Below are 26435 nucleotides of genomic sequence, written 5' to 3'. Positions count from 1 at the left end.
GTTTATTGAAAAAAAACTGCCTGATCTGTGTAGATAATTTTCCAATGTAACAGTAATTTTTTCCACTGTAATTTTCACTGTGTAGTAGAGGTTAGAACATTAAAGATAAATGAATAAAGTGAGAGTATTATAAAGAAAAGAGCTTCTGCTACTGCCCAAATATCTTTAGTTTTTGCCTTTCATCAGTTGATGTTTATCATAATCTCCTTAAGTTTTATAAGCAAGTGGGGATTAATGGGAGTAGGTATCAATAGAAAGTGAACAAATTTGATACACAGAGTAAGAGCCTCTGTGTTTTGTATGTTTAGGGATCTTAAGTGGATTGGAAACATAGATCAAGACTGTAAGAATATTAAAAGTAAAAAGGAAAATCTGATCGTGAGACTACTGACAGCATAAGAACATTTAGATTTGAAGAAACAACACATGAGCTCTCTGATTAAGACCACAAATAATGTTATAGAGCCAATGGAGGCTCTTTACTTGATGTATTAGAAGTTAATATTGTGACACAGGGTTTTTCTTTTTCTTCTTTTTTTTCTTCTAGCCTACTCAAGTGAAGTGGTGACACTGGGTTTTTGAGAATAAGCTTTATATTGAAAGTTGACTCCCAAGGAGACAGGAGTGAATTTCAAATCTGACTCCTGTGCTGGCTTTAAAGCAGTATTTTTTTTTTTTTTTTTTTTAAAGAAAAGGTTCAGGGTATGGATTCTGAGATTAGTAGGTGATTAGTGGAAGGAAAGGAGAGGTCTGGAAAGTCTTTGGGCATATGTAGTTATTTCTTTATGTTATTTGATGGGTTGCGTGTGCAAATTTGGGGGAAGTTAGTGTGAAACATGCTGGAAATTCAGGCTCTGATGTAGGCAGGCTCATTCTGTGCAGACTCCACTTGGCCATGCTGGTTTTAACCAGTTTCAGCCAGTTGTTCTTATCGCGTAAGCAGAGGGAGTTTCAGTGTTTTAGTAGGTTGGGTTTCTTTCTTTTTCTTTTTTTTGTCATTTTGTAAACTTAAGAATTTTTGTTAGTTATTGGTTTCTTTAACTCTTTGGGGCACACAGTTTCAGTAGAACGTTTTACTAAAGTTTTGTTAACATGTTACACATTGGGTAACTTCAAAACTTGATGAGGCCTGTAATCCCAGGACTTTGGGAGGCCAAGGTAGGCAGATCACTTAAGGTCAGGAGTTTGAGACCAGCCTGGTCAACATGGTGAGCCCTCTTCTCTACTGTAGATAAAAAAATTAGCTGGGTGTGCTGGCACTTGCCTGTAATCCCAACTACAGGCATTAGGCATGAGAACCGCTTGAACTTAGGCATGAGAGCCGCTTGAACCTGGGAGGCATAGGTTGTGGTGAGCCGAGATCATGCCACTGCACTCTAGCCTGGGCAGCAGAGCAAGACTCCATGTAGTTTGTGTGTTGAGTAATTGTAAAAAGTCATATTTAAAGTAAAACACTTGTTTGATCTTACAACATTTTTTGGTGTCTGCAATCAGTGACATTAACTATTTTGCTTTAACTGCATTTCCCTGTCATTACTTAATATTAGACTCCTACTGCATTACTGCCTGTAGTCTCAATTTGAGAACTCTTTGTTGGATTCAGGATTCATACTGCTTGCTGGATCAGTTTAACATTCAAGGCTAACATTTTTCCAAGCTTGGATTTTTGTCAAAGTCACCATTTGTAAGACTGTATTTTTTCAGAGACAAAATAAATTTCATTCAAGTCTTCCCTGCACCCCTCAAATACATGTTTGAGGATGCACACCATACGATTCACCACTGAAAGCTTTTAGTTCAGTGGTTTTTGATATAGTACATTGTCAGTTGTTCAAAACTATGGTTAACTATATATAACATTTGCCATTTTAGCCAATTTTATGAGTACAATTCAGTGACATCATTTATATTTATAATATTTCTAAAACTTTTTCATCATTCCAGACGGAAGCTCTGTAACCATCAAGCAATAATTTCCCCTTACCCCCAGTCCTTGGAAACTTCTAACTTCTGTGTCTGAATTTGCCTGTCCTAGATAAGTTCATATAAAAATTGAGATCTTCCCATATTTGTCCTTTTGTGTACAACTTATTTATTTCACTAGTGTAATGCCTTAAAGGCTTATGCATGTTGTAGCATGTATCAGAACTTTATTCCATTTTATGGCTGAATAGTATTAAAGTGTGTGGTTATACCATATCTTATTCATTTGTCTATCGATGGCCAGCTGGGCTGTTTCTACTTCTTGACCATTATGAATAATGCTGCAGCAAATTCTGGAATACACGTATCTGTCAGAAACCTTGCTCAATTCCCTTGGGTATAGACCTAAGAGTAGAATTGCTGGGTCATTGGATAATTCATGTTTACCTTTTCCAGGAACCACCACACTGTTTTCCATATTGGCTGCACCATTGTATATTCCCACTGGCAATGTATAAAGGCCAGTTTGTTCACATCCTTGCCAACACTTGTTACTTTTGAAGTTTTGTTTTTGTGTGTGTGTGTTTTTTTCTTTCTTTCTTTCTTTCTTTTTTTTTTTTTTTTTTTTTTTTGAGACTGTCTCACTCTGTTGCCCAGGCTGGAGAGCAGTGGCGAGATCTTGGCTCACTGCAACCGCCACCTCCTGGTTTCAAGCAATTCACCTGCTTTAGCCTCCCGGGTAGCTGGGATTACAGGTGTGTACCACCATGCCCAGCTAATTATTGTATTTTTAGCAGAGATGGGGTTTCATGTTGTTGGCCAGACTAGTCTTGAACTCTTGACCTCAAGTGATCTGCCTGCCTCGGCCTCCCAAAGTACTGGGATTACAGGCATGAGCCACTGTGCCTGGCAGAATAAAATTCATATATATGAAATATTGAAAATAACTGTCAAAGATTATTTCAGATTAAGTATAACAAATTTCACATTCATTTGTGAGTATATATATATATGTATATGAGAAGCATGTAAGAAATTTGTATATCTCACATACTTTTTAAAAAAGTTTTCTAGCATTGGAGTGTCTTTGCCACCACTGCCATGCACAAGACTTATATTTAACTTTTGAGCATCAGACTTTTGCAATTATTTTCAGGAAAGGTTGTGGAGGAGTATAGAGTACTTCTGTACATGCATAGCTGTATCCAAAAGTATTTAAGATTTGATGTTATTTAATTATAAACATTGTTAAAACAAATCTTTCATATGCATTAACGTTCTGTGTTATACTTTCTACTACTGGATGCAAGGTAGTTTTGTTTCATTTTAGAGTTAGGTGGCATTAAAAACAGATTGCAGATAGAGACTGGTATATAAAAGTGCTTTTGTTCCCTTGCCCCAAAGAGAGACAGTGCTTCTGTAGCCTAAATAGCAGCCCTAAAACCAATCAAATTCCCATCTAACTTTGGGAGAAGGGTATATTTTTGGGTTTGTATATGCAGATGTTAGAATAGGCAAAAACAGTTGAGATTCACTGACATATAGACAAAAGTCCTGAATGTAGATGCTTGACTTCAAACTACTTAACATCTGAGAGGTATGTATTTGATACTTCTTGTTATTTCTAGATGTCACTAAGGGAAGGGGGTTGGAAATAGAAAAAAAAATGGGTGACAGCCATTACCTATAAGCAGTGATATAATATATTGCAGGTGATCTCAATGATTACAATGATTTCTCAAATACTTTTAAGGCTATTTTGTAATTCTACTTTGTTTTTATATCCTTGCAGATTTATAGTATGACCTTGAGATTATCTGCCTTATTTGAAGAAAAAATGAAGAAAATCTCTTCAGATTTTAAAATTGGTCAAAAATTCCATGAAAAACTTCGAAGAAGCCAGAGGTTCAAACAACGGCAAAATTGTAAAGGTGACAGTCAGCCTAACAAAAGCATCAGGTAAATTGGTTATGGCAAGCTTGCTTTATTTATTTAATTTTGGAGACAGAGTCTCATTCTGTCACCCAGGCTGGAGTGCAGTGGCATGATCTCGGCTTACCACAACCTCTGCCTCCCAGGTTCAAGTGATTTTCCTGCCTTAGCCTCCCAAGTAGCTGGGACTACAGGAGCGCACCACCACACCTGACTAATTTTTTTTATTTTTAGAAGATACAGGGTTTCACCATGTTGGCCAGGCTGGTCTCCAACTCCTGACCGCAGGTGATCCACCCACCTTGGCCACCCAAAGTGTTGGGATTACAGATGTGAGCCACCACACCCGGCCTATTTATTTCTTTTAGTTTTTATTTATTTTTGGAGACAGAGTCTCTGTTGCCTAGGCTGGAGTGCAGTGGCGCAATCTTGGCTCACTGCAACCTCCGCCTCCCGAGTTCAAGCAGTTCTCCTGCCTCAGCCTCCTGCGTAGCTGGGACTACAGGTGCACACTGCCGTGCCTGACTAATTTTTTGTATTTTAGTAGAGATGGGGTTTCACCGTGTTGCCCAGGCTGGTCTTGAACTCCTGAGCTCAAGCAATCCGCCTGCCTCGGCCTCCCAAAGTGTTAGGATTGCAGGCATGAACCACCGTGCTTGGCCCTATTTATTTTTTGAGATAGGTTTTAACTATGTTGCCCAGGCTGGAGTCTAGTGATAGGATTATGACCACTGCAGCTGCAACTTTCTGGTCTCAAGCAGTTCTTCTCACCTCAGCCTCCTGAGTAGTTGCGACCACAGGGGTGTGTCACCAAGCCTGGCTAATTTTTAAAAATTATTTTTTGTAGAGATGGGGTCTCGCTGTGGTGCCCATGCTGGTCTTGAACTCTTGGGATCAAGATCCTTCCACTTCAGCCTCCTAATGTGTTGGGATTACAGGCATGAGCCACTGCGCCCAGCCTGTATGCATTTTTTTTTTTTTTTTTTTTTTGAGACGGAGTCTGGCTCTGTCACCCAGGCTGGAGTGCAGTGGCCGGATCTCTGCTCACCGCAAGCTCTGCCTCCTGGGTTCACGCCATTCTCCTGCCTCAGCCTCCGGAGTAGCTGGGACTACAGGCGCCCGCCACCTCGCCCGGCTAGTTTTTTGTACTTTTTAGTAGAGACGGGGTTTCACCGTGTTAGCCAGGATGGTCTCGATCTCCTGACCTCGTGATCCGCCCGTCTCGGCCTCCCAAAGTGCTGGGATTACAGGCTTGAGCCACCGCGCCCGGCCGCCTGTATGCATTTTTAAAAAAATTTAAGATTGTGTTATTTAATCTTTACTGTGCATTCTGAAAAGACTAGTCATGGATTTTAAAACTTGAAAGCATTTCTGTGAATATAGAGCTGTTGTATTGGTTTATAATTCTATAAATATGTAAAATTATAGATTTTTTCAAATCTTATTAAGGTTTATTTAAAGTATCACTTGTATTTTGCATAAGATTTGGCTTTTTAATGTAGAGCCAGGGTCCCCAACACCCACTCCCTGTGTAGACTGGGCCACACAGTAGGATGTGATTGGCTGGCAAACAAGCATTACCACCTGAGCTCTGTCTGCTGTCAGATCTGCAGGGGCGTTAGATTTTCACAGGAGCTGGAACCGTGTTGTAACTGTACATGTGAGGGATCCAGGTTGTGTGCTCCTTGTGAGGATCTAATGCCTGATGATCTGAGGTGAAACAGTTTCATCCTGAACTCTGCCCACTCACTGGCCCCAGTCCCAGTCTGTGGAGAAACTGTCTTCCACAAAACCAGTCCCTGATGCCAGAAAGGCTGGGGAGTGCTGATGTAGAGAATAATGTGATCTTTATGTATGTCTTTTGAGCATTTGATTGTGTAAGGGAAAATGTACCTTTGATACAATGTACCTCAGTATTACTGAGGATTATTCATAAAGAAATATAAAATGAAGGATTTATTAACTTTCTCAGTAATTGTATATTAATTTTACATTCTATATTCTTTGACTATGTAGTTAAGATTAATATCACATTTACAGGTACTTTACATTGTTGCAGTATAAAAATTGAGTTGTGCAATGTTTAGTTTGTTTCCATTTATATTTTCAATGTGCAGCATATCCCCTTGATGGGATTTCTTTGTGGTTGCTCTAGGGATGATACTATGCATCTCAATCTATTGCAAACAATCGATTTTATATTAATACTACTTCTGTTACATACATATAGGAACTTGGCTGTAGTATAGCTTCCTTCCATCTCCCTCCTAGGTAGTGGTAGTATCAGATCACATTTTTTTTTTCTTTTTTTCTTTTGAGATGGAGTTTTGCTCTTGTTGCCCAGGCTGGAGTGAGTGTAGTGGTGCGATCTTGGTTCACTGCAACCTCCACCTCCTGGGTTCAAGCAATTCTCCTGCCTCAGCCTCCAGAGTAGCTGGGATTACAGGCACCTGTCACCACGCCCAGCTGAGTTTTTGTATTTTCAGTAGAGACAGGGTTTCACCATGTTGGCCAGGCTTGTCTCGAACTCCTAACCTCAGATGACCCACTTGCCTCAGGCTTCCAAAGTGCTGGGATTACATGCGTAAGCCACTGTGCCCGGCCTTATATTTACTTCTGTTCTCTCCCTTGATGATTAATGGCATTTAAAATTTTTGATATTACAGGCTTGAATTTTATTATACAGACAATTATTTCTTTAAAGAATTGTGATTACCTTTAAGCTTCAATGTCTAGATACCACTTAAAACGCTGTTTTGCTTTTGTTTTAAGAAGTAGGGTCTTTCTCTGTTGCCCAGGCTGGAGTGCATGGTGTGATCATAGTTCGTCGTAATGCAAGCTCCTGGGCTAATACAAGTCTCCTGAGTAGCTATGATTGTAGGTGTACACAACTACGCCCAGCTAATTTTTAAATTTTTTGTAGGCATGGGGTCATTCTATGTTGCCCAGGCTAGTGTTTGAACTCTGGCTTCAATTGATCCACCTGCCTTGGCCTCCTAAAGTGCTGGGATTACAGGCGTTTTCAGCCATTTCTTATTGTTTTAAAGGAAAATAGGATTATCTCAATATTCATTCATCCAAATTTCTCACATGCCTTAAACTTCCACTCTCCTTTCCCATAATTCCTGGCCTAGGGGCCAACCATGGTGGATGGGTGCAGTTAGATGTAAATAGTCTGGTCTTGGGACAAAAATCATTTTGTTCTGATTCCTTTTTTTAACTTTTCCTGTTTAGGTTGTGTTGATTTCTCCTCTTAACCTTATTCTGTCTTTAGGGACATATAAATAAGAGAGGAGAAAGTTGGGTTCTATCGAGGCTTAAATTGGTAGTATGAATGAATGCCTATATTACATAAATGTTGGTTCCTCTTAGCATTTATTCCAAAGAACGTAAGGTATTCAAATAATTTTCTGTAACTCTTACTTGGAACATTTGTTCATTACTCCAAATTTGAATAACAGTATGTTAAATTTAGAGTTAGGAAATACTACTAATAATCAATGCCAGAATAAAATGTTAATAGTGAATATTTTAATGTTTTGATCATAAAATTACTCAGTTTAAGAAATATGATATACTTCTATTTAGTCATTGTCTGTGAACCAGTTATCTCTATATTTTGTTAAATACTGTTTCCTTTGTTCATATGTTTGACCAGAAACCTCAAGCAGAAGAGGTTAAAATCTCAGACAAAAATAATTCCTGAGTTGGTAGGTTCTCCTACCCAGTCTACCTCAAGTAGGACAGCTTATCTTGGAACCCACAAGACAAGTGCTGGTATTTCTTCAGCTGTTACTTCTGGTGACTCTTCAGATTCAGCAGAATCATCAGAAAGGAGGAGAAGAAATAGACCTATAACAAATGGTTCTACGTTATCTGGTGAGAAGTGGAATATTTTGTTATTTCGTTGGCGAGCACCCCAGTGGCCTTGACACTGAAAGAACTTATAGTTTAATGGAAGAGATAAACATAATAAACATGGAACAATTCAATTATGTTCCATAAGTGCCAGTGCTTTGTAAATGGTACATTTATACTGAATTTTCAATTATGTGATACATCGATTCTTCACACTTGGTGTGCAGCATTTGAAGTTTTTGTATCTTAATATAAAAATTAAGAAGTACTGATAATCATGTAAGTTCAAAGCTGATGACCTAGTAAATTCTAAACTGTTCATGTTGTTGCCATCCGGTAGTGTAACTGTAGCTGATGCTAACCCTTTGTTAACATTGTACAAATGAGGCTGTGGTGTGTATCTACTTCTGTATTGCTCTGAGTGGTTTTGCCGACTTATGACAATAGCATACTATTTACTATTATAATTGAATCATTTATGCACGTCTTCTATTACCTAGTATTTCAATAAATAGTAATGACAGCATTGAAAAATATACAGATAAAAGTTTGGAATGGAAGTGGACTGTGATAAAATGTGGAGAAAGACAAGCAAGTTCATGTGTGTCACATTAGAACTGTACATTGTTTGAAGGGATACATTCATAGCATGGAATGTCCAATCAGAGTATGCTGGAGTAATTGAAAATGGCACTAGTGATAAGCGGACACATTACAGCCTAGTAGCAACTATGAGAAAACGCACTGAAGGAAAGAAGGATGCGTTTTGTGCATATGAAAAGACTGCGTTTTGGGGAATGTTACAAACAATAGGATCAAACAGGTAGAATACAGTCACAGTTTAGTGACTTTCAAGCCTTGCAGAAGAGTTTCGATTACTGAATGGGTTCCTTATTGAGTGAGAGAGTCACATTGTTTCAGGAAGATTAAGTTTGGCAGTGATATGCAGGGGGAGGGGAAGAGCCTGGAAACAGGGAGTCAAGGTGATAGATGGTAGAGTTGACAGGAATAGCTGAGGTGGGCAAAGAGCAGAACAAGTTCAAAGGATGAACCACAGTTTGGTGTCTGGTATTTTTGTATCACAGCCAGTTTTCTTTTCTTCTCTCTCACACACTCTCTCTCGTGTAGCTTACGGAAATGACCTTACTATGCTATTAGGAAGGGGTAAAAGGATGGTGAGACATGCAAACTATGTCTTCTGAAATGCTGGACTTGAAATGATGGTGTCTTTTTTGTATGAAATGCCTGTCTGATATCACAGAAGGAAGTACATGCGGAGCCAATTAATTTATTTTTGAGACAGAGTCGCTGTCACCCAGGCTGGAGTGCGGTGGCATGATCTTGGCTCACTGCAACCTTCGCCTCCCGGGTTCAAGTGATTCTTCTGCCTCAGCCTCCCAAGTAGCTGGGATTTCAGGCTCCTGCCACCATGCCTGGCTAATTTTGTATTTTTAGTAGAGATGGGGTTTCACTATTTGGCTAGGCTAGTCTCGAACTCCTGGCCTCAAGTGATCCACCCACCTCGGCCTCCCAAAATGCTAGGATTACTGGAGTGAGTCACCGTGCCTGGCCTGCAGCTAATTAAATTTTTAATTGGAAGTCTGTTTATAAAATACATAAAACTATATTTTGTAAATCTATGCTAGGATTAATCTGTTATTTTTAGAAATAGAAGCAAAAACTTTATTTGGAATGCTGGTTATGTACCTTTTAATACTCTAAATTTCATCAGCTTTTTTTTGGGAATGGTTTTTAAAAAATACATTCTAAGCATTTTAGGAATCTGCTTTTGTAGTAATGTTATGTAATGTTCAGAGTAATGTTATGAACTGCTTGCTTATGTGTATAAAGACAGCAGAATATATGTAACTATTTACACTTTATTTTTCCTAGAAAGTGAAATGGAAGATTCTTTAGCTACCTCTTTGTCATCGTCAGCTTCCAGTAGTTCTGAGGAAAGCAAAGAGAGTTCAAGAGCTCGTGAATCCTTCTCACGCAGTGGGCTATCTAGAAGCAGCAATCTCAGGGTAACCAGAACTAGAGCTGCTCAAAGAAAAACTGGTAAGAGACTCAGTAATACTTTTGTGGGATGTATATCAAAAGAATCCAAAAGTTATAAATTGAATAGATTCTTGATTTAATGCATCTACATAAGATTAAGTTAATGTCCTTTATGTTCTTTAGATTTAGGAAGGAAATGAATTTTAGCATTAAAAAGTGAAGAAAAGGCTGGGTGTGGTGGCTCAACACCTGTAATCCCAGCACTTTGGGAGGCCGAGGTGGGCGGATCACCTGAGGTCAGGAGTTTGAGACCAGCCTAGCCTGGCCACCATGGTGAAACCGTCTCTCTAGTAAAAATACAAAAAATTAGCCAGGCATGGTGACTGGTGCCTGTAATCCCAGCTACTCGGGAGGCTGAGGCAGGATTTGCACCCGGAAGGCAGAGGTTGCAGTGAGCCAAAATCACACCATTGCACTCCAGCCTGGGCAACAAGAGCGAAACTTCGTCTCCTCCCTGCCTCCCCCAAAAGTGAAGAAAATCATTAAAATAATAGTCATTTAAAAATGTTGAAATAAGGAAAACCTTTTAAATCTTATTGTTAACCTTATTTCTAGGTCCTGTTTCATTAGAAAATGGATGTGGCAGAAAAGCCACTCGAAAGAGAGTCTATTTAAGTGATTCTGATAACAATTCATTGGAGACTGGTGAAATTCTAAAAGCCAGAGCTGGAAATAACCGAAAGGTCTTACGGAAGTGTGCTGCTGTAGCTGCCAATAAGATAAAGCTAATGAGTGATGTAGAAGAGAATTCTAGCTCTGAAAGTGTCTGTTCTGGTCGGAAGCTGCCTCACCGCAATGCTTCTGCTGTAGCTAGAAAAAAGTTATTACATAATTCTGAAGATGAACAGAGCTTAAAGTCCGAAATTGAAGAAGAGGAGCTAAAAGATGAAAATCAACCATTACCAGTGTTCAATTCTCACATTGTCCAGAGTAATGTCGATGAATCTGAAAACAGAGATTCAGAGTCAGAAAGTGATTTGCGGGTAGCCCGGAAAAATTGGCATGCTAATGGTTACAAGTCCCATACTCCAGCACCTTCAAAAACGAAATTTCTTAAAATAGAGTCTTCTGAGGAAGACTCTAAAAGTCATGATTCAGATCATGCATGTAACAGAACTGCTGGCCCATCAACGTCTGTGCAGAAACTTAAGGCAGAGAGCATCTCAGAGGAAGCAGATTCTGAACCAGGAAGATCTGGTGGTAGGAAATACAATACATTTCACAAGAATGCGAGTTTCTTTAAAAAAGCAAAGATTTTGAGTGATTCAGAAGATTCTGAATCTGAGGAGCAAGATAGAGAAGATGGGAAATGTCATAAAATGGAAATGAACCCAATTTCAGGAAATCTGAACTGTGATCCTATTGCTGTGTCCCAGTGTTCCTCAGATCATGGAACTGAAACTGATTTAGATTCAGATGATGACAAAAAAGAAAAACCAAACAGTTTTATGAAAGGTAATTCAAAACACGTATCTTTGTTCACTGATTTACTCTCACCATCCTTTTACTCTTACACACACTGCTTTCTTTTCCCCCCTGAAAAATTTTCCCTTGAAACTTTTTTCTCTTTGCTGTTTCTTTCCCTCCCATGCATTCTGTGTTAGCCTTTTCTGTTCATCCTTTATATTCTTACATGCATGCGTAACTTTTTATTGAGTATAGTTTTATTCACCTAACAGGCAATCTTGGTCTTAAGAACTATGCCTATTAAAGATTTCACTTCTTGTATTGATGATGGGGATACATTATATTAGAGATGAGCTTGACTAAAGCAGAGAGGGGCACATTTATAAGCTGTGGTGTTGATAGCTTAAGCAGTAGACAAAAAGGGTAGGACTATTTAAAAGGGATGTTAGTAATAGCAAATAAGACAGTTACTGAGCTGTTTCTATTAGGAAGTTTTTCTAAATGCTTTCCATTAATAAGCAGTTTAGTCTACATTTCTTTTATGAAGTAGGTATGTACTAGCATTCATTTTACAGGTAGTAACTGGAGCACAAAGTGGTGAAATAACTTGCTGAATTCAGATTGTACTCCTGGTACATGGGGATTGATTAAAAAAATACTATAGAGCAGAGGACAGCTAAAACTAAGATGAAAAGTATTTGTGTGATTGGAGCTTGGAGAGTTATGGGGAGTTTCAGAGAGGCTAAGTGTTAAGTGATGAGTTTGCATATGCTAGTGCTATGGTAAACAGAGTTTAGTTGTATTCATGTTAATATAGTGTCAAGATCATGGGATGTTATTGATGAGAATGTGTTGAATTTGTGAATGGTGCTGAGGATGAAAAAGTTACTGCTTTAAAGTACAGTCATGTGCTGCATAACAGTGGTGGTCTCATAAGATTATAATGAAGGTGAAAAATTTCTGTTGCTTAGTGAAGTCATCATAGCTGTCCTCTAGTCCTAGTGTAGTGCATTACCTTTTCTGTTTGGATACATACACACATACTTTCCATTGTGTAACAACTGCCTGCAGCATTCAGAACAGTAGCATGTCGTAGAAGTTTGTAGCCTAGGAGTAACAGGCTATACCATATAACCTAGGTGTGTAGTAGGCTGTACCATAAGTTTGTGTAAGCACACTCTGATGTTTGCTTAAGACGAAATAGCCTAACGATGCATTTCTCAGAACGTATCCTTGCTGTTGAGCAACATATGACTATACTAACAAGTGTGTACCATTCCATTCACTGTGATACCCCCTTCAAATTAATATGAATTCTGAATTTGTTTTTAATATTGAACATATAATTCCTTTAGACTTAATTACTTACAAAAGATTAATAGAAATCTCTTCTTTAACTTTTAGATTCTACATCACAAGACAGTGGACAAAGCAGAAAACTTTCCAGGAAAAGGGTCTGTTCCAGTGACTCAGACAGTAGTTTACAGGTGGCTAAGAAGTCATCAAAAGCCAGAACAGGTCTCCTAAGGATTACTCGAAGATGTGCAGCTACGGCTGCCAGTAAGATTAAGCTCATGAGTGATGTAGAAGATGTCAGTTTAGAAAATGTGCACACTAGAAGCAAAAATGGAAGGAAAAAACCTGTCCATCTTGCTTGTACTACAGCTAAGAAGAAACTGAGTGATTGCGAAGGAAGTGTACATTGTGAAGTGCCAAGTGAACAGTATGCCTGTGAAGGCAAGCCAGCTGATCCTGACTCCGAACTTAGTACAAAAGTGCTTAGTCAGGCTCTAAATGAAGACTCAGACTCTGAAGATACGTTGAATTCAGAACAGAAGCACAGGCATACCAATATTCACAAAATAGATGCACCTTCTAAAAGAAAAAGTTCCTCTGTAGCATCTTCAGGAGAAGATTCAAAAAGTCATATTCCAGGGAGTGAGACTGATAGGACATTTTCTTCAGAGTCAACTTTGGCACAAAAAGCTACTGCAGAGAATAATTTTGAAGTGGAACTGAATTATGGGCTGCGCAGGTGGAATGGCAGAAGACTCAGGACCTATGGAAAGGCTCCTTTCAGTAAGACAAAAGTGATTCATGATTCACAGGAAGCAGCAGAGAAGGAAGTAAAAAGGAAAAGATCGCATCCTGAATTGGAAAATGTGAAACTCTCTGAAACAACTGGGAATTCAAAGTGTAAACCTGATACTAGTTCCAAATCATCAGATTTGGGATCTGTAACTGAATCAGATATTGACTGTACCGATAATACAAAAACCAAAAGGAGGAAAATGAAAGGAAAAGCAAAAGTAGTTAGAAAAGGTAAAACTTTTACAGCTAACATATCTAAAACTGTGAGACGTCAGAGACAAAGCAAACGCCCTAGGTTAAGTGTGGATGATAATGACTGGGAGGATTTGGACTATGCAAAATCTAAAAGAGTTCTTCGACGTTCAAAAATAAAAACGAGAAATCAGGGTAGAAGGACTGTGAGATACCATGATGGGGATGATGATAGAAGCTTAGAAAATGTGTTAGATTTCAATGGTTGCACCTTATGACCTTGAGGGAAAGCCAGTTCATTTAAGAGGAAATGGACTGGAATTTATGGTGAAAGCTGGCTGTTAAAATTATTTTTTTGTCTTACAATTCAGGGAATATATTTATATTTTTCTATGAAAAGTTATGAATGTGACTAAATCATGACTGTTATTTTTATTTGCACTTGCTGGTCTTTGTAGCAGCATTCAGCACAGGTGCCAAAATATGCTTCATTTTGGGGGCAGATCTATTTTGACAGTATTTGACTACATATAGCAAGAGTTTGAAATATGTTAAACACTAGACATCCTGGTTATCAAAACCAATGAGCATTACTTTCATGGCAGCAAGTGTCATGCAGTTATTTTCTGAATTTGTCAAAGAGGCAGTAGTTTCTAACCCCTGTTCTTAGTAGTTATAACAATTTCACAATATGTTTACAGATTCTTCATAAATACATGCATACTGACACTATAATCATGGGAGGTATAACCATGATTAGTAGGCAAGGTACCTACCACTTTTTTTTCTTTCCCTGGCTACTTGAGTAGAATGCATTATACCAGATCTGGTCATTTTCATTGAAATGGTTTCTAATTTTCTTTCCAAGTGCTGTTGGGTTTTTTTCTTTTTAAGGAAAACGTGATCACTTTTATGTTATAAACTTGAATTTATAAAAGTGCTAGTAAATTATTTTTAATGATTTGAGTGCATGTTTTAAACCTCTAAGACCAGAGCATAGTCATAGCATTTTCTTTTAAATTGTGCACTAACAAAATGCTATATCATTTGTCTTCTGTCCAAGATCTCCTGGTTTCCATTGTAAGGGATTTAACCAAAATCTTGCTCTTCCATAATCTTACTCTGTGAAATAGAGGAATTTGTGTGCCTTAGATTTAGAAGTGTGTTCTTTAATAGAGTGTACAGGGCTAAAAGAGTATTTAAGTTAATATGTAGGTTTCCCCCATCTGTACTGCAATTGTAGAGTTGAGTTTTGTTAAAGAGTACAATTGCAAATCTTATCTATATAGGAAAATAGTTAAATGTCATTCTGCATCTCTTTGTTTTAGTTTACTGCTTCCATGTGCAATCCTAAGCATTCTTTGCTGGGGCAACTAAATATGTCTTTATTAGTGACTTCTAGTCCAAATGTAAGAAATGTTTCGTGGGAAAATAATTTTATAATCCATTTAAAGTGAAACTTTATCACACAAATAGTACACTTATTTTCTAACCAAATACTTGATAGGTTATGCTACTCCAGTGTAGGTGGCCACTCCTAACTTGTTTGTGCCTGAAGATGGACTTGATTCAAATGGTTTACATATTTAGTGGGTAAGGGATATGTTACAGTACCCCACCTGTAAGTTATTTATTAGCCCTAGTTGTGTTTAGTTTCAGACAAAATTAACCCTTTTCTCCTGTGTATCTTTGAAATGGCAGGTAAGGTGAAGCATCAGACTGGTATCAATGTTAGACAGTGTTATTTATTAGCCCTAATTGTGTTTGGTTTCAGACAAAGTTAACCTTTTCTCCTGTGTATCTTTGAAGTGGCAGATAAGATGAAGCATCAGACTGGTATTAATGTTAGAGAATGTTCTGAAGTGTTCCTATTTGTAGTTCTCTATTCCACTTAACATAGTAGGAGGTACATTTTCTTTCTACTCTGATGCATGGGGAAGGATGTATTTGGACATTATCAACTGAGATAGGTGGGAAACCTACCCCTCATTTGTGGCTTAGAGAGCTATCACCATTTCAGAACTGTGATGCTTTTCTTCTCAGAGCTTGTGTTAAGTATACAGTAAACAGATTGATTCATGGTAATTGTCCTTGACTAAGACTGAAAGGACTAATGGGATGCCTTTTACTCCCCTAATTTTAAGAGCTGGCGATAGATGTCAAATCCATTAATTTATTTAAACTCTTCTTAACCTTCTCTGTTTTATAACCTTCTCTGTTTTATAATCTGTTCTCAGGTTTATAACTCCATGTTTACCATCATTTGCAAAAAGATACCAAAAAAATCCATAAATAAATATGGACTACATTAATAAGTACATACATTCTTTTGGTAAAATGATATTTTCACAGTTTAGGCTTCGTTAATAGAACTTTCTCATTCTTTGGATTGCATTAATTATTGGTCATTGACTGGTCATCCAATTACTATTTTTTCTTTCAGTCCAAAATAGACCCTTGCATACAGAAGTGGTATTTTGGTTTTTAATCAGATTTGGTTTCATCAGAAGCAAGAATGAACCTGATGTCTTTAAAAGCATAGCTGACAATGGTAGCTTCTCAAGTTACGAAATAAAACTAAGAGATAATGGAGAAAATAATTTTTATGGGTTTTTTTGGTTATGGTGCTATTCCTAAGGTTAACTTTGAATATGTGACACACACACTCCTAAGTACCTTTAAGGAAAATTAATAAATCATTAATAGTTAAAAATGTTTACATTGAGCACTAGAACATGTTTGGCTTTTTTTCTACGTTATGCAAAATGCCCAGGGATTTAATGCACAGGTGTACTTTATTATTTAGGGTCAGTTTGTAGTATTCTTGAGAAAAAGATAAAGGGTTATAATTTGACTGTGAACTGATCCAGAAATAAGTGCTGTACTTTTCCACTGCACTTGAAGTTCAGCTAATGGTGTATGTGAAAAAAACAAAAACTACTTTGGTTGTGTATGTCCAAAGTCCTATGGTTTTATTCATTTATGGTTTTAAAGGCTTTGAGGTACTCAGATTTGATTTTTGCTTTCTTGGAAAGACTCACTTTACCAAGCATATAAAGGAAAAATGATTTCAAACAGTCACAAGATAGATAAGTGTTAACAAAGCTTTCTTTTTTCATGTCCTCCTTATTTAAAATGGTATACTTACAATGTGAAGTAACTTATGAATAAAAGGAAAAGTTTATCCCATATTCAAATAATTCCTAAGGTCAGCCTCCCTTTTTGTAAGTGGCAAAGATCTGATTAAATCATTTCTCAGTTTATTAATCCTTGGAAAGAATGATATAGCAGTTACTCACAGCTTGTAAATTACAACAGAAAGGTTCCTTTCAAATAGTAGAGTTGCACCTAAAGAGGAAATTGGGTTTATAAGAAAATGAAGGCAAAGAACTTAAGATTTAAGAAAAAGCACTTCAAAACAGAAGGGCAAATGGAAAAGGAGGATATAAAATAAACCAATAAAAATACCATCTGAGGGTGTTACTGTCCAAAAGTAAAGAATAAGATGCATTACTAAGCCCTTTGCACTTGTTATGACCTCATAAGTAAAAATTATTAGAATACATTCCCTCTGTCTTCTAGACTTTTTGTTTTTGTAGAAGAATCAGAAAACAATTTACTAACCTCCCTGTTTGATATTAAAAACTAAACAGGAAGAATTTTAATATTTTCTGTCAGTACAAGTTGAACTTGATTGTGCCAACTGAAACCCCAGAGGTTTGTATATCAGTAGAATGCAAGAACATCATTAAAGGTGCTTACAGTCTTTTTTGTTTTCCTTTCCACTCCATTGTATCAATTTTTTGAGTAACTTTTAAATGGCTAGAAAATGGTCTTTTTGCTTTGCCCTTTTATAGCTGAAATAACCAGCTCCATTCTTTTTCATGAATAATAAGTCGATATATTTATCAGGTATCTTGCAGTTGTCACCAAATACTGTAGTTTTCTGATGTTGTATGGAAATAATAGTTCAGTTATTCTAATGTGGAGTGCAACAAGTCATTGTAGAACTTTTCACCTGTTAATGTTGAAGTTATACCTCTGAACTTCTGCCATGGATATCAAGGAAATAATAAAGCAGAAACCCTAAGAAATTTGCAACTTAACAGTTTGAGACTGTCTATTATCCTAGTATTTGGGAAGAGAAGGAATTAATTTGTCAAAACTAGGTGACAAAATAGAGCATTGTGGGAAAAATTGATTCCAACTAGATTAGCAAATGTTAATCCCTAGCTCAAATTGTGAATACTAAGGATTGATAAGTAAACTATGTAATGCTAAGGGCTGTGTTGTCTTTTCTTATGATTTTAAGTTTTAAAGGCTGTTAAATTACAGAGACGTTGCCTAAGGATACATGGGGATTCTCAAAAGTAAGAGATTTTTACCCTTTTCATAATCTGCCTAGCTGGATCCTAATATATTGTTAAATTGGTAGAAAAGTATCAAGATTTTAAATTGATGTCTGCTCAAGAATTGCTTTTCTAGATTTGATGGAGGGAGGGGGAGAGTCACATCATTTGGATTCTACAAATCTGCAGGCTGTATCTTTGGCAACAGGTAAATAACTAGATTATACATCTGTTTCTCAAGTATGGCAAGACCAATAGTTTGAATTTAATTATCAATGCTATGGTATACTTTCTGGTCATATTTTAGTTATGTCAATTTTAAGGTAAGTTTTTTTCATTTATTAAAGCCTTTAAATGAGATTTTAGACTGCCAAAGAGAAGAGGCAGTCCAGTTGACCTAATTGAAATAAGATGACCAGTATATAGAGCCTAGATGGACTACAGCAGCTCTACCTCTTTGTTTTATAAGGTAAATCATTTTAAAAATTACCTTTTTTGGGCCGGGCGTGGTGGCTCACACCTGTAATCCCAGCACTTTGGGAGGCTGAGGTGGGCGGATCACGAGGTCAGGAGATTGAGAACATCCTGGCAAATACAGTGAAACCCCGTCTCTACTAAAAATACAAAAAAAATTAGCTGGGCATGGTGGCAGGCGCCTGCAGTCCCAGCTACTCGGGAGGCTGAGGCAGAAGAATGGCGTGAACCCGGGAGGCGGAGCTTGCAGCGAGCCAAGGTGGTGCCACTGTACTCCAGCCTGGGCAACAGAGCGAGACTCCATCCTTTTTTGATCAGTGGTTAAAAGTTAAAGGGATCTTTAATTTTTAATATATTCAAGTTAATTTTCTAAGTATGAAATCAGTCCTTGGACTGCAACTATATATTCACCTACAAAATTCCAATCATAAAATTACAGGAGCCTGTCAAGCAGATCTTTAGTTTTCCACTCCACATAAGATCGTTAATGTTCTAAATTAATCAATTCATTTAGATGAATAGATTTTTTGTCAATTCCTAAACAGAGTATAATAAAGTTAGCATTTTCATCTTAAGCAAAAGGGTTAAAAAACAAAAAGCACTACTCCAAGCCAAATGCATTCTAGCTGGTTAATTCCAGACTTGTCCCAAGTGGTTCCCCAACCTCTTTTCCACTGGTAATTTCTTTTCATGCAGGCAGAACATAGGGTGCGAGGGCTGCGAGTTTTACCTATGAGCTTGGATAGCGGAACTCCAGCGAGTCAGAAGCCCTCCTGGAAAAGGGGTTTGCCACTGGATTGTCTGTGGCCTGGTTTCTTTCCAGTACTACAGTAATAGGGTAGATTGAAAACAAGTATTTACTTCTGATTCTGCCTACATTTACTGTGAAATGCTCTTAAAGTATCACTTCTAAAAAGCAAATTAAGCAGTTAAGTATAAGGTCCCTGAATTCATATTTCAAAATAAGGCTTTTATGAGATTTTTATTAAAAATTGCAATAGCTATCATAATTCTTTTGTAGAGTTTTTCTAGGGGTGAGAGAAAACTATTGTGATGAGCTAGATTAGTTGTAGTTCCAGAATAAAAACAAAAATTCAGGGTTGTGTGGTGCCCATCATTGAGTAAACTGAACCCTAAAAATGAAGAAGCTAGTGAACTAGTTTATGGAATTACTTCTGTCGGTCTCTTGACCTGATACTGCCATACCGCAGTGTTACCAGCTCCCCCCAGAAAATGGAACTGTTTAAAAACACAGCAAGTTACAGAAACCATTTTATTCTACAGCCATTGGGATACTTCAGCTTATGGGATGTTTTTGGAAACTTCTGCTTTGGGAGGCATGAAGATCATTGATAAATGTTACTTGCTTTCTGAGTTTTGGGGTCATTTCATTGCTTATCAATGAAGGGCAGACACAGGAGAGAATATCTCAAGTCTTTTCTGATAAAAGGCTTGCCTGAGGGAGCTTATAACTTGCACCTAGAGGGTTTACCCACTGTGTAGATTTGCTTTATCCACCAACCACAGCAACCGATCATGTCAAGATTCTAGGAGCTTACGAAAGAGGCTAGTATGTTTTCATTTTGAGTCAGATATTCTTTTCTCATTCTCAAATCTGTTTTAAATGCTCCAATTTAAAAAATGCCAATGAAAATTCTGTAATGCTTTTGTAGTAATCATGTGCAGTTTACTTTGAATTCAGGAAAACAGTTTTGTATGATGAAATATTGTACAGAATCTGTAAGGTAGCTTAAAGTCTAATTAGAATATGATTAATCCTTAAAATTTAGGAACTAGAGATTGTGTTGAGTCAGAACTGTTATGTTTGTATCCAGGTTTCTATTTACCACAGACATCATCTTAGAATACACACATATCTGTGAGTTATAATTTAAAGTGGTCATCCAGGTAGATGATCATGGAGTGCTACTACAGATGTAAATTTTTACACTACTGATGTGTTCTTGTCATACCTAAATAGGGAATCACTTCCAGGAAAACAACAGTCCTTAAGCACTCAATGACTTTCTGAACACGTGACTGAAACAAGACCATCTGAGACAGTAGGACTGGTGGGATTCTACTGACTTTTTAGTATCACATGGCACTATCACAAATGTATTGTTAGAGCAGCAGCATCCAGAGTTCTTAATTTGACTTCTAACCCTGAAATATCCTATATATATTTCTAAAACTGTAGTTTTCTTGAGAGTAAAGCACTTTATAATTTACTCAGTTTTCAGTAATAAAATTAACAGACTTAAAAGTATATATTTAAAAAAATTCTCCACACTTTTCTGTCTCCCTCAGATTGTTTTTATCCTTATTCTATGAAATTCCTGTTTTGTTGTCTGAGATTCAGCTTTATCAATTTAGAGTTGCTGTCTACAATGTAATTCATAAATTCTCCCTCCTTTGGGCATAGTTATTGAAGTTCAAATTTCCTTAAAAAGTATTTTTAAAAAACCTGACTTTAGTTTTTTTTCTGCAGAATCTTAACTTTTCCATTATTCCGGATGACAAATAAACATTTATTAAAATGTCTTACAATTAGTATTTACTAGGTTCCTAAATTGTCAGTATAGGTACTTTGATCACACATCAAAATGGAATTTCTGCAACTTAAAGCATTTTGTTACAAATAAATTTTTAGTTGAAATATAATTTTAGCTACTATTTGGATGAGTAGGTTGTTGGGAATGAACCAGTTATTTTTATTTTTTTCAAAATGCAAATGGTGCAGCTAGTTGATAATAGTATATTCTCATCCTACTATAAAGTGCAAATTTCACCTTAATTTTGCATGTTTTGAAATTTTTGTTTACCCTTTGTAGCACATTTATATAATTTTAGCATTTGCTAACATTGATTTAATGTGTTAAAGATTCATTTTGGATATAGGGTTGATTTGTTGGAGATACTAGTTCATAATTTTAAAATTCCCAAGAAAAGTGTCTTTGAAGTGGTAAACACACTACATTTTAAGCCACTTCTCTTCCCACAGAGCCCAACTGAAGGAGGTAAGGGCATGCTGCATGGGAGTAATGCCATGATGAGCGTCTTACTCTGGTAAAATGCCATTCACAATGCCTGGAGACCAAACACTGAACAAAACATAATGCCCTTAGAAATAGAATTTCACTGGAAAAGCATGTGAATCACATAAGTTGGCAAAAGGAACTGATGTGTATGTGGTGGGGTTGGCTTTGAATAAAGTATATCCTAACCTATTCTGGGGAGAACACTTACCTTAGAGAAGTGTGAAATCAGTTTCATAGACTTATGGAAAAATCTGAAGTGCTTGCATTGTGAGGGCAGAGGCCTGCCTCATGAATCTGGCTGTATGAACATGTCAGTCCACAGAAGCAGTTTTTACCTGTACTCATCTGCCCTTTAGTCAGCTTAGTGACAGAAGGGCAAACATCTTCATAGAAGTTCAGAAGGTTGGCATTGGTAGTTTCATTGCTACAGAATAATAGTGTTATTACTTGATAGTACCTGACTAAAAGAGCTCTCAATTTCTAGTACTTAGTAGTAAAAAGAATGTGGTGGAGTCCTCCAGAAGTCTAGTGTGGGTGTAGGATATCAACTGTGGTTATTTCAGTCATCTACAGCCTTACCGTTTGAATGCTAAGTGTCTGGAAACGTCAGGCAGGGTCCTACAAAACAAACTGCCATCAAGACTGGTGTGTACCATGAAGGCAGTTTTAGATAGTTTGACTGTTCATGGCTGCAAGAAAAACCTAAAATTCAAAGGCCAGTGAACTTCAGATACATAAAAGGAGTATCACTTCTGTTCTAGAAGAGTAGTAATTAGACTTGTTTGTGAAATCTGAAAATTTGGCTTTGAGACACTGGTAACAATAAACATATCTGACCTCTCCTAAGTTTGGTCAGCACGGAGCATTAGGTCTGGCATCATGTGGCTGTGCACAGCTCCAGTGGGATTTCAAGCCCCCTCTAAAAACTGCCTTTGTCTGCATGAAGGACTTAACTCTCCGAAGTGTTTTTGTCTGGCAAATCCCTTCACAATTTTCAGCTCTCGTCTGAATGCTTCCTTAAAGGAAGCCTTCCTTGATCCCTTAGGCTAGGTTAGGTTTCTAGTCTGTGTTCTCATAGCACTCTGCACTTTTTAGTTCCTTTAAGCAACTCTACATATGTGTTATTTTTTAGAATTTTAATCCGAATCTCGTGTGTGTCACATACCTAGGTCAGAGAATACTGGAACAATGAAATTAAGATTTAGTAATTCAAATTATGTAAAATGCTCATATATATGTTTTTGGATTAGCAGCTTTATGATGCCAATGCTGAAGGAACTTTTCACCCCATTCTTACAAGTCTGCTACTGTTTTAAGTGACATCCTTAGAGTTGTAGATAAGCAAATGTAAGGTTTTATCAATGCCGAGCCCTTAGTATCACATTTTAAAATTTATCATTTAGCAGTATGACTTTTAAATTTATTGTTTCCGAATGAGTGTTGTTGAGGAATGTTAGCAGTAGTAAAATCTTGTGTTACAAGATTTTTGCATTTACATGAACTTTCACTCATTTTTCAGAATTTGTTCCTAGAGACAGAAAACCCAATACAAATGTGAGAACATGTATGCATAATCAGAAGGATGCAGTGCAGATGCCTAGTGAAACTCTGAAAGCAAAAATGGTACCTGAGAAAGTTCCCCGCAGATGTGCTACTGTTGCTGCAAATAAAATAAAGATAATGAGTAATCTAAAAGAAACGATCTCAGGACCAGAAAATGTCTGGATTAGGAAGAGTAGCAGAAAACTGCCCCATCGAAATGCTTCTGCTGCGGCTAAGAAAAAGTTACTGAATGTTTATAAAGAGGATGATACATCCATAAATTCTGAAAGTGAAAAAGAGCTAGAAGATATTAATAGAAAAGTGCTTTTTTTAAGGGGGTTCAGATCCTGGAAAGAAAATACACAATAGTGACTATGAGAATGTAGAAGTGCTATCTGAAAACAATTGGGCTACAAGTAAACTAGCAGTTACATTCTGCTCCCAGCTCTAAAATTACTCCCTTATTGGCATCTTCGGAGGAATTTTCTAAAAGCCATAATCCAGTGGGTTCCTTCCAGTCAGCTCTTGTACAGACACGTGCTCCAGGGAATTCTGAGGAGGAAATAGATTGCAGAGTCTGTAGGTGGAGAGGTGGAAAGAAAAGACAAATGGCCTGCTATAAGACTACTATTCCTTCCCAGAAAGCAAGGCCTTGAAGACATGATTCCTTAGAGGAAGAATATAGTGGGAAGTGTACAGGCTAGGAAGAACTTGGAGTGAACAAATTTCAAAATCTCAACCTGATGCTAATTTTAAGGGTTCTCCATTAGAGTGTAAAAATTCAGACCACAACAACTATGGTGTCATGAGGAAAAAAAATCAGGCACTTTTCCAAAGGAAGTGCTAATGGGCCTATTTGACTTCTGAGTGAAGCAAAAACTACCTAGATCCAGTCCCTATAATTCACATCCCCAAAGGTCAAAAACAAACTAGGAGGACCTGGGAATGTCAGCTGGAGATGTTGATTATTGAGTTCTGAAGTAGTGTGTTGGAAATAGGCAATTAGAGAAAGTCCATTGATGTCATTTTGTTTATAATATTGCAGTTCATACTGAATGACCACTTGATATGACTAATTCAGGGAATATATATTTTTATATGAAAGCTATGAATGTTACTATCACGGCTTTTCCTTATTTTTACTTTTATGTAGCAGCATTTACAGAAATGCCAAAAATGTGCCTCATTAAGAGGCAGGTCTTAGTTTAATCAGATAAAAATAAAATATATAGCTTAAGATCAAAACAGTCATATTTTTAGATACAGTGAAATCTTTTATGTTTCTCTACAGCACCTTAAAAATTAGAATTTGAATACTTTGAGTACTTATTACAGTCTCATCCCAACAAACTTTAATGGTAGCATGTTTGGCCTATTTCATCGTGGCCTCTGCTAGGATTAGAAAATCTGGTCGTGGTATAACAAGTGTATTTACAATAGGATTTAATTTGTTGTTAATATGTATTTGTTGAAATTAAAATTGCCAGATTAAATGAATGTACTGTCACATCTTTTTAACATAGTAACGTGTTATTGGAAAAATTAAGTTGTTGAAAGTAAGTTTTCCCACTTAAAAATATCTAAGTATATGATCTGCATGTGTAAATCTGAAAAACTAAATTACAGAAACCTAGGGTTTTCTATTTCTTTTTTAAGTCAAATGCATTTTTTTTGTTGTTATACAGATGAACCAAGTGTCCAAAATACTTGAGAAATTTGTGGTTGCATGTCTGTTTTAAAAAAAGGCTTTTGTTTTTTAGCATAAGCCAGAATATTCTAACCTACTAAGTCTGTGTCCTTTGCTCCTTTTGTAGTATACTTTCATCTAAACTACTGATCCCCAGTATGTTGATGCACAGGTGAGAAGGGAAGAATTCCTAATAAACTGCTATTACTTTTAGGTGCATGGGGTTTGATTTTTGAGTTCTAATGAAATGCTTAAACTTCTTTCCAGTTCAAAATTTACTTAATTTACATTTCTTGAGTCTATTATGTCCTCAACAAATAACTATAAAATGAAGTACTTAACTCTCAGTGAAGACTATTTTATGCAAAGGTTTTTTTTTTTTTTTTTTTTTTTTTTTTTTTGGCAATTTCAGTGTAACGAAAGAATTTAAGCTTTTAATTTATAATTTGCTGTGCTGGGGTTAATTTCTGTCAGTACTTGAGACTGTATTATCAGTCTTGCATAATGGAATCCTTTTTTGGCTAAGTATTTAATTCGAACATATTTGCCTTTTTAAAAAGTGGCCTAACTTATTGTAACTGCATGAAATAAGCATTTGCTTAAAACTTAACATTGTAAAATTGTTCTCTCTGAAATGTGTGCAGAATTTAAATCATGGCCAAATGTATTACTGTTACCCTATTTACAGTAATTTGCTTTGCAGAAAATATTTCTTCATAATGGAACTGTGAAATCAAATTGAAGATCTTTACTGGTAAAAATGACAAATTAACAAAAGGACTAAGACAAGTGGTGCCCAAACAACCTTTTTATTCTGCAGTTCCATCATTATAATAGACCAATTAACCCAGGAGTCCTAATGTTTTAAAACATCATTTTGGTAATCTTGTTTATTCCATCTCACTAAGGATATCCAAAGTTTCCTAAGCTCTTACTGGCTAGCAATTTAGTCTTAATTTTATTGCTAAATGTTCAAATTTTGCTTCCAAACTCACACTTTTTTTTTTTTTTTGCAGATGTGTAGATCTGCTAAACACTAATTTTATGTAAATGATTTTGTTGATCATTATTTTTCCACATCTTAAAATGTTTCTAGCAGCTTTGAGATTTTATCTCAACAGGTTCTTTCTGACCCCAAAGTAGTACTTACCTTTGTGACTGACAAAGTCACAACATGCAGGCGATGTCATGTATTTCGGTACAACTAAATCTAGGAAACAGTTTTTATTTTTCATTGCATTACTGCATATTTTCATTTTCATTTAAATTATGTCCCCTTTTTCTTTTGCTTCAAACAGTGCTCCTCGAACTTTGTCTTCCAGCACATTTGAAAGAGAACCAATTAATCACACATTTTGCTTAATTAAAGGCTATTTAAAAAGAAACATTTTGTATTAGAAAATGGCCAAGTTTAAAAAATACACTATTTTTTACATTCTCATAAAAATGTTTTTTAAATCGGCTTGACAATCATCAGCTTTTGAAATGTGAATACCTATTGCCAGAGTAAAAGTCTCATTTTTATACCACCACGAAGCGCTGTATTTCTTGCTGCCCTTGCGTCCGCCCGTGCCCGCTATCTGAGGGCGCGCCTGGCTCCGGGGGCCCTCAGTGCCACCGCGCGGCCACCTACCTGGGCAGTCGAAATTTGGAGCGGGTGCCCTAAGGTTCCCCCAGTCTCTCCTATCGCAGAAGGAAAAGGGAAACGGACGAAAAGGGAAAGGCCTCACAGCTACCGGACGCCACTACCAGCGGCGCCGGCACCGCCCCTGCACCCCTGGTTTCGCTACCGCTGCGACCTGAGGCCCCGCCCTCCTCTCGCCCCCCTCCGCCCTCCTCTCGCCCCCCCCCCCCCCTCCGCCCCTCTAGCCCGCAGTC

General features: G+C 37.1%; 1 protein-coding gene across 2 annotated transcripts in view; it reads left to right on the top strand.

Annotated features, from left to right (window-relative positions):
• The window catches only part of BRWD1 (bromodomain and WD repeat domain containing 1), a 131387-nt gene extending 106617 nt beyond the window's left edge, over positions 1 to 24770 (top strand). For both annotated transcript variants that reach the window (XM_007968201.3, XM_073010631.1), the window contains 6 exons: positions 3716 to 3882; positions 7514 to 7734; positions 9607 to 9774; positions 10330 to 11229; positions 12586 to 13503; positions 22848 to 24770. In XM_007968201.3, coding sequence (XP_007966392.2) covers positions 3716 to 3882; positions 7514 to 7734; positions 9607 to 9774; positions 10330 to 11229; positions 12586 to 13503; positions 22848 to 23239 — 2766 coding nt within the window. In that variant the 3' untranslated portion in view covers positions 23240 to 24770. The remainder of the gene's footprint in view (positions 1 to 3715; positions 3883 to 7513; positions 7735 to 9606; positions 9775 to 10329; positions 11230 to 12585; positions 13504 to 22847) is intronic.
• The last annotated feature ends 1665 nt before the right edge of the window (positions 24771 to 26435 follow it).

Source organism: Chlorocebus sabaeus, chromosome 2 (genome assembly GCF_047675955.1).
Source record: "Chlorocebus sabaeus isolate Y175 chromosome 2, mChlSab1.0.hap1, whole genome shotgun sequence".
Classification (NCBI taxonomy): Eukaryota; Metazoa; Chordata; class Mammalia; order Primates; family Cercopithecidae; genus Chlorocebus; species Chlorocebus sabaeus.
This window is presented reverse-complemented; position numbering and strand designations above follow the sequence as displayed.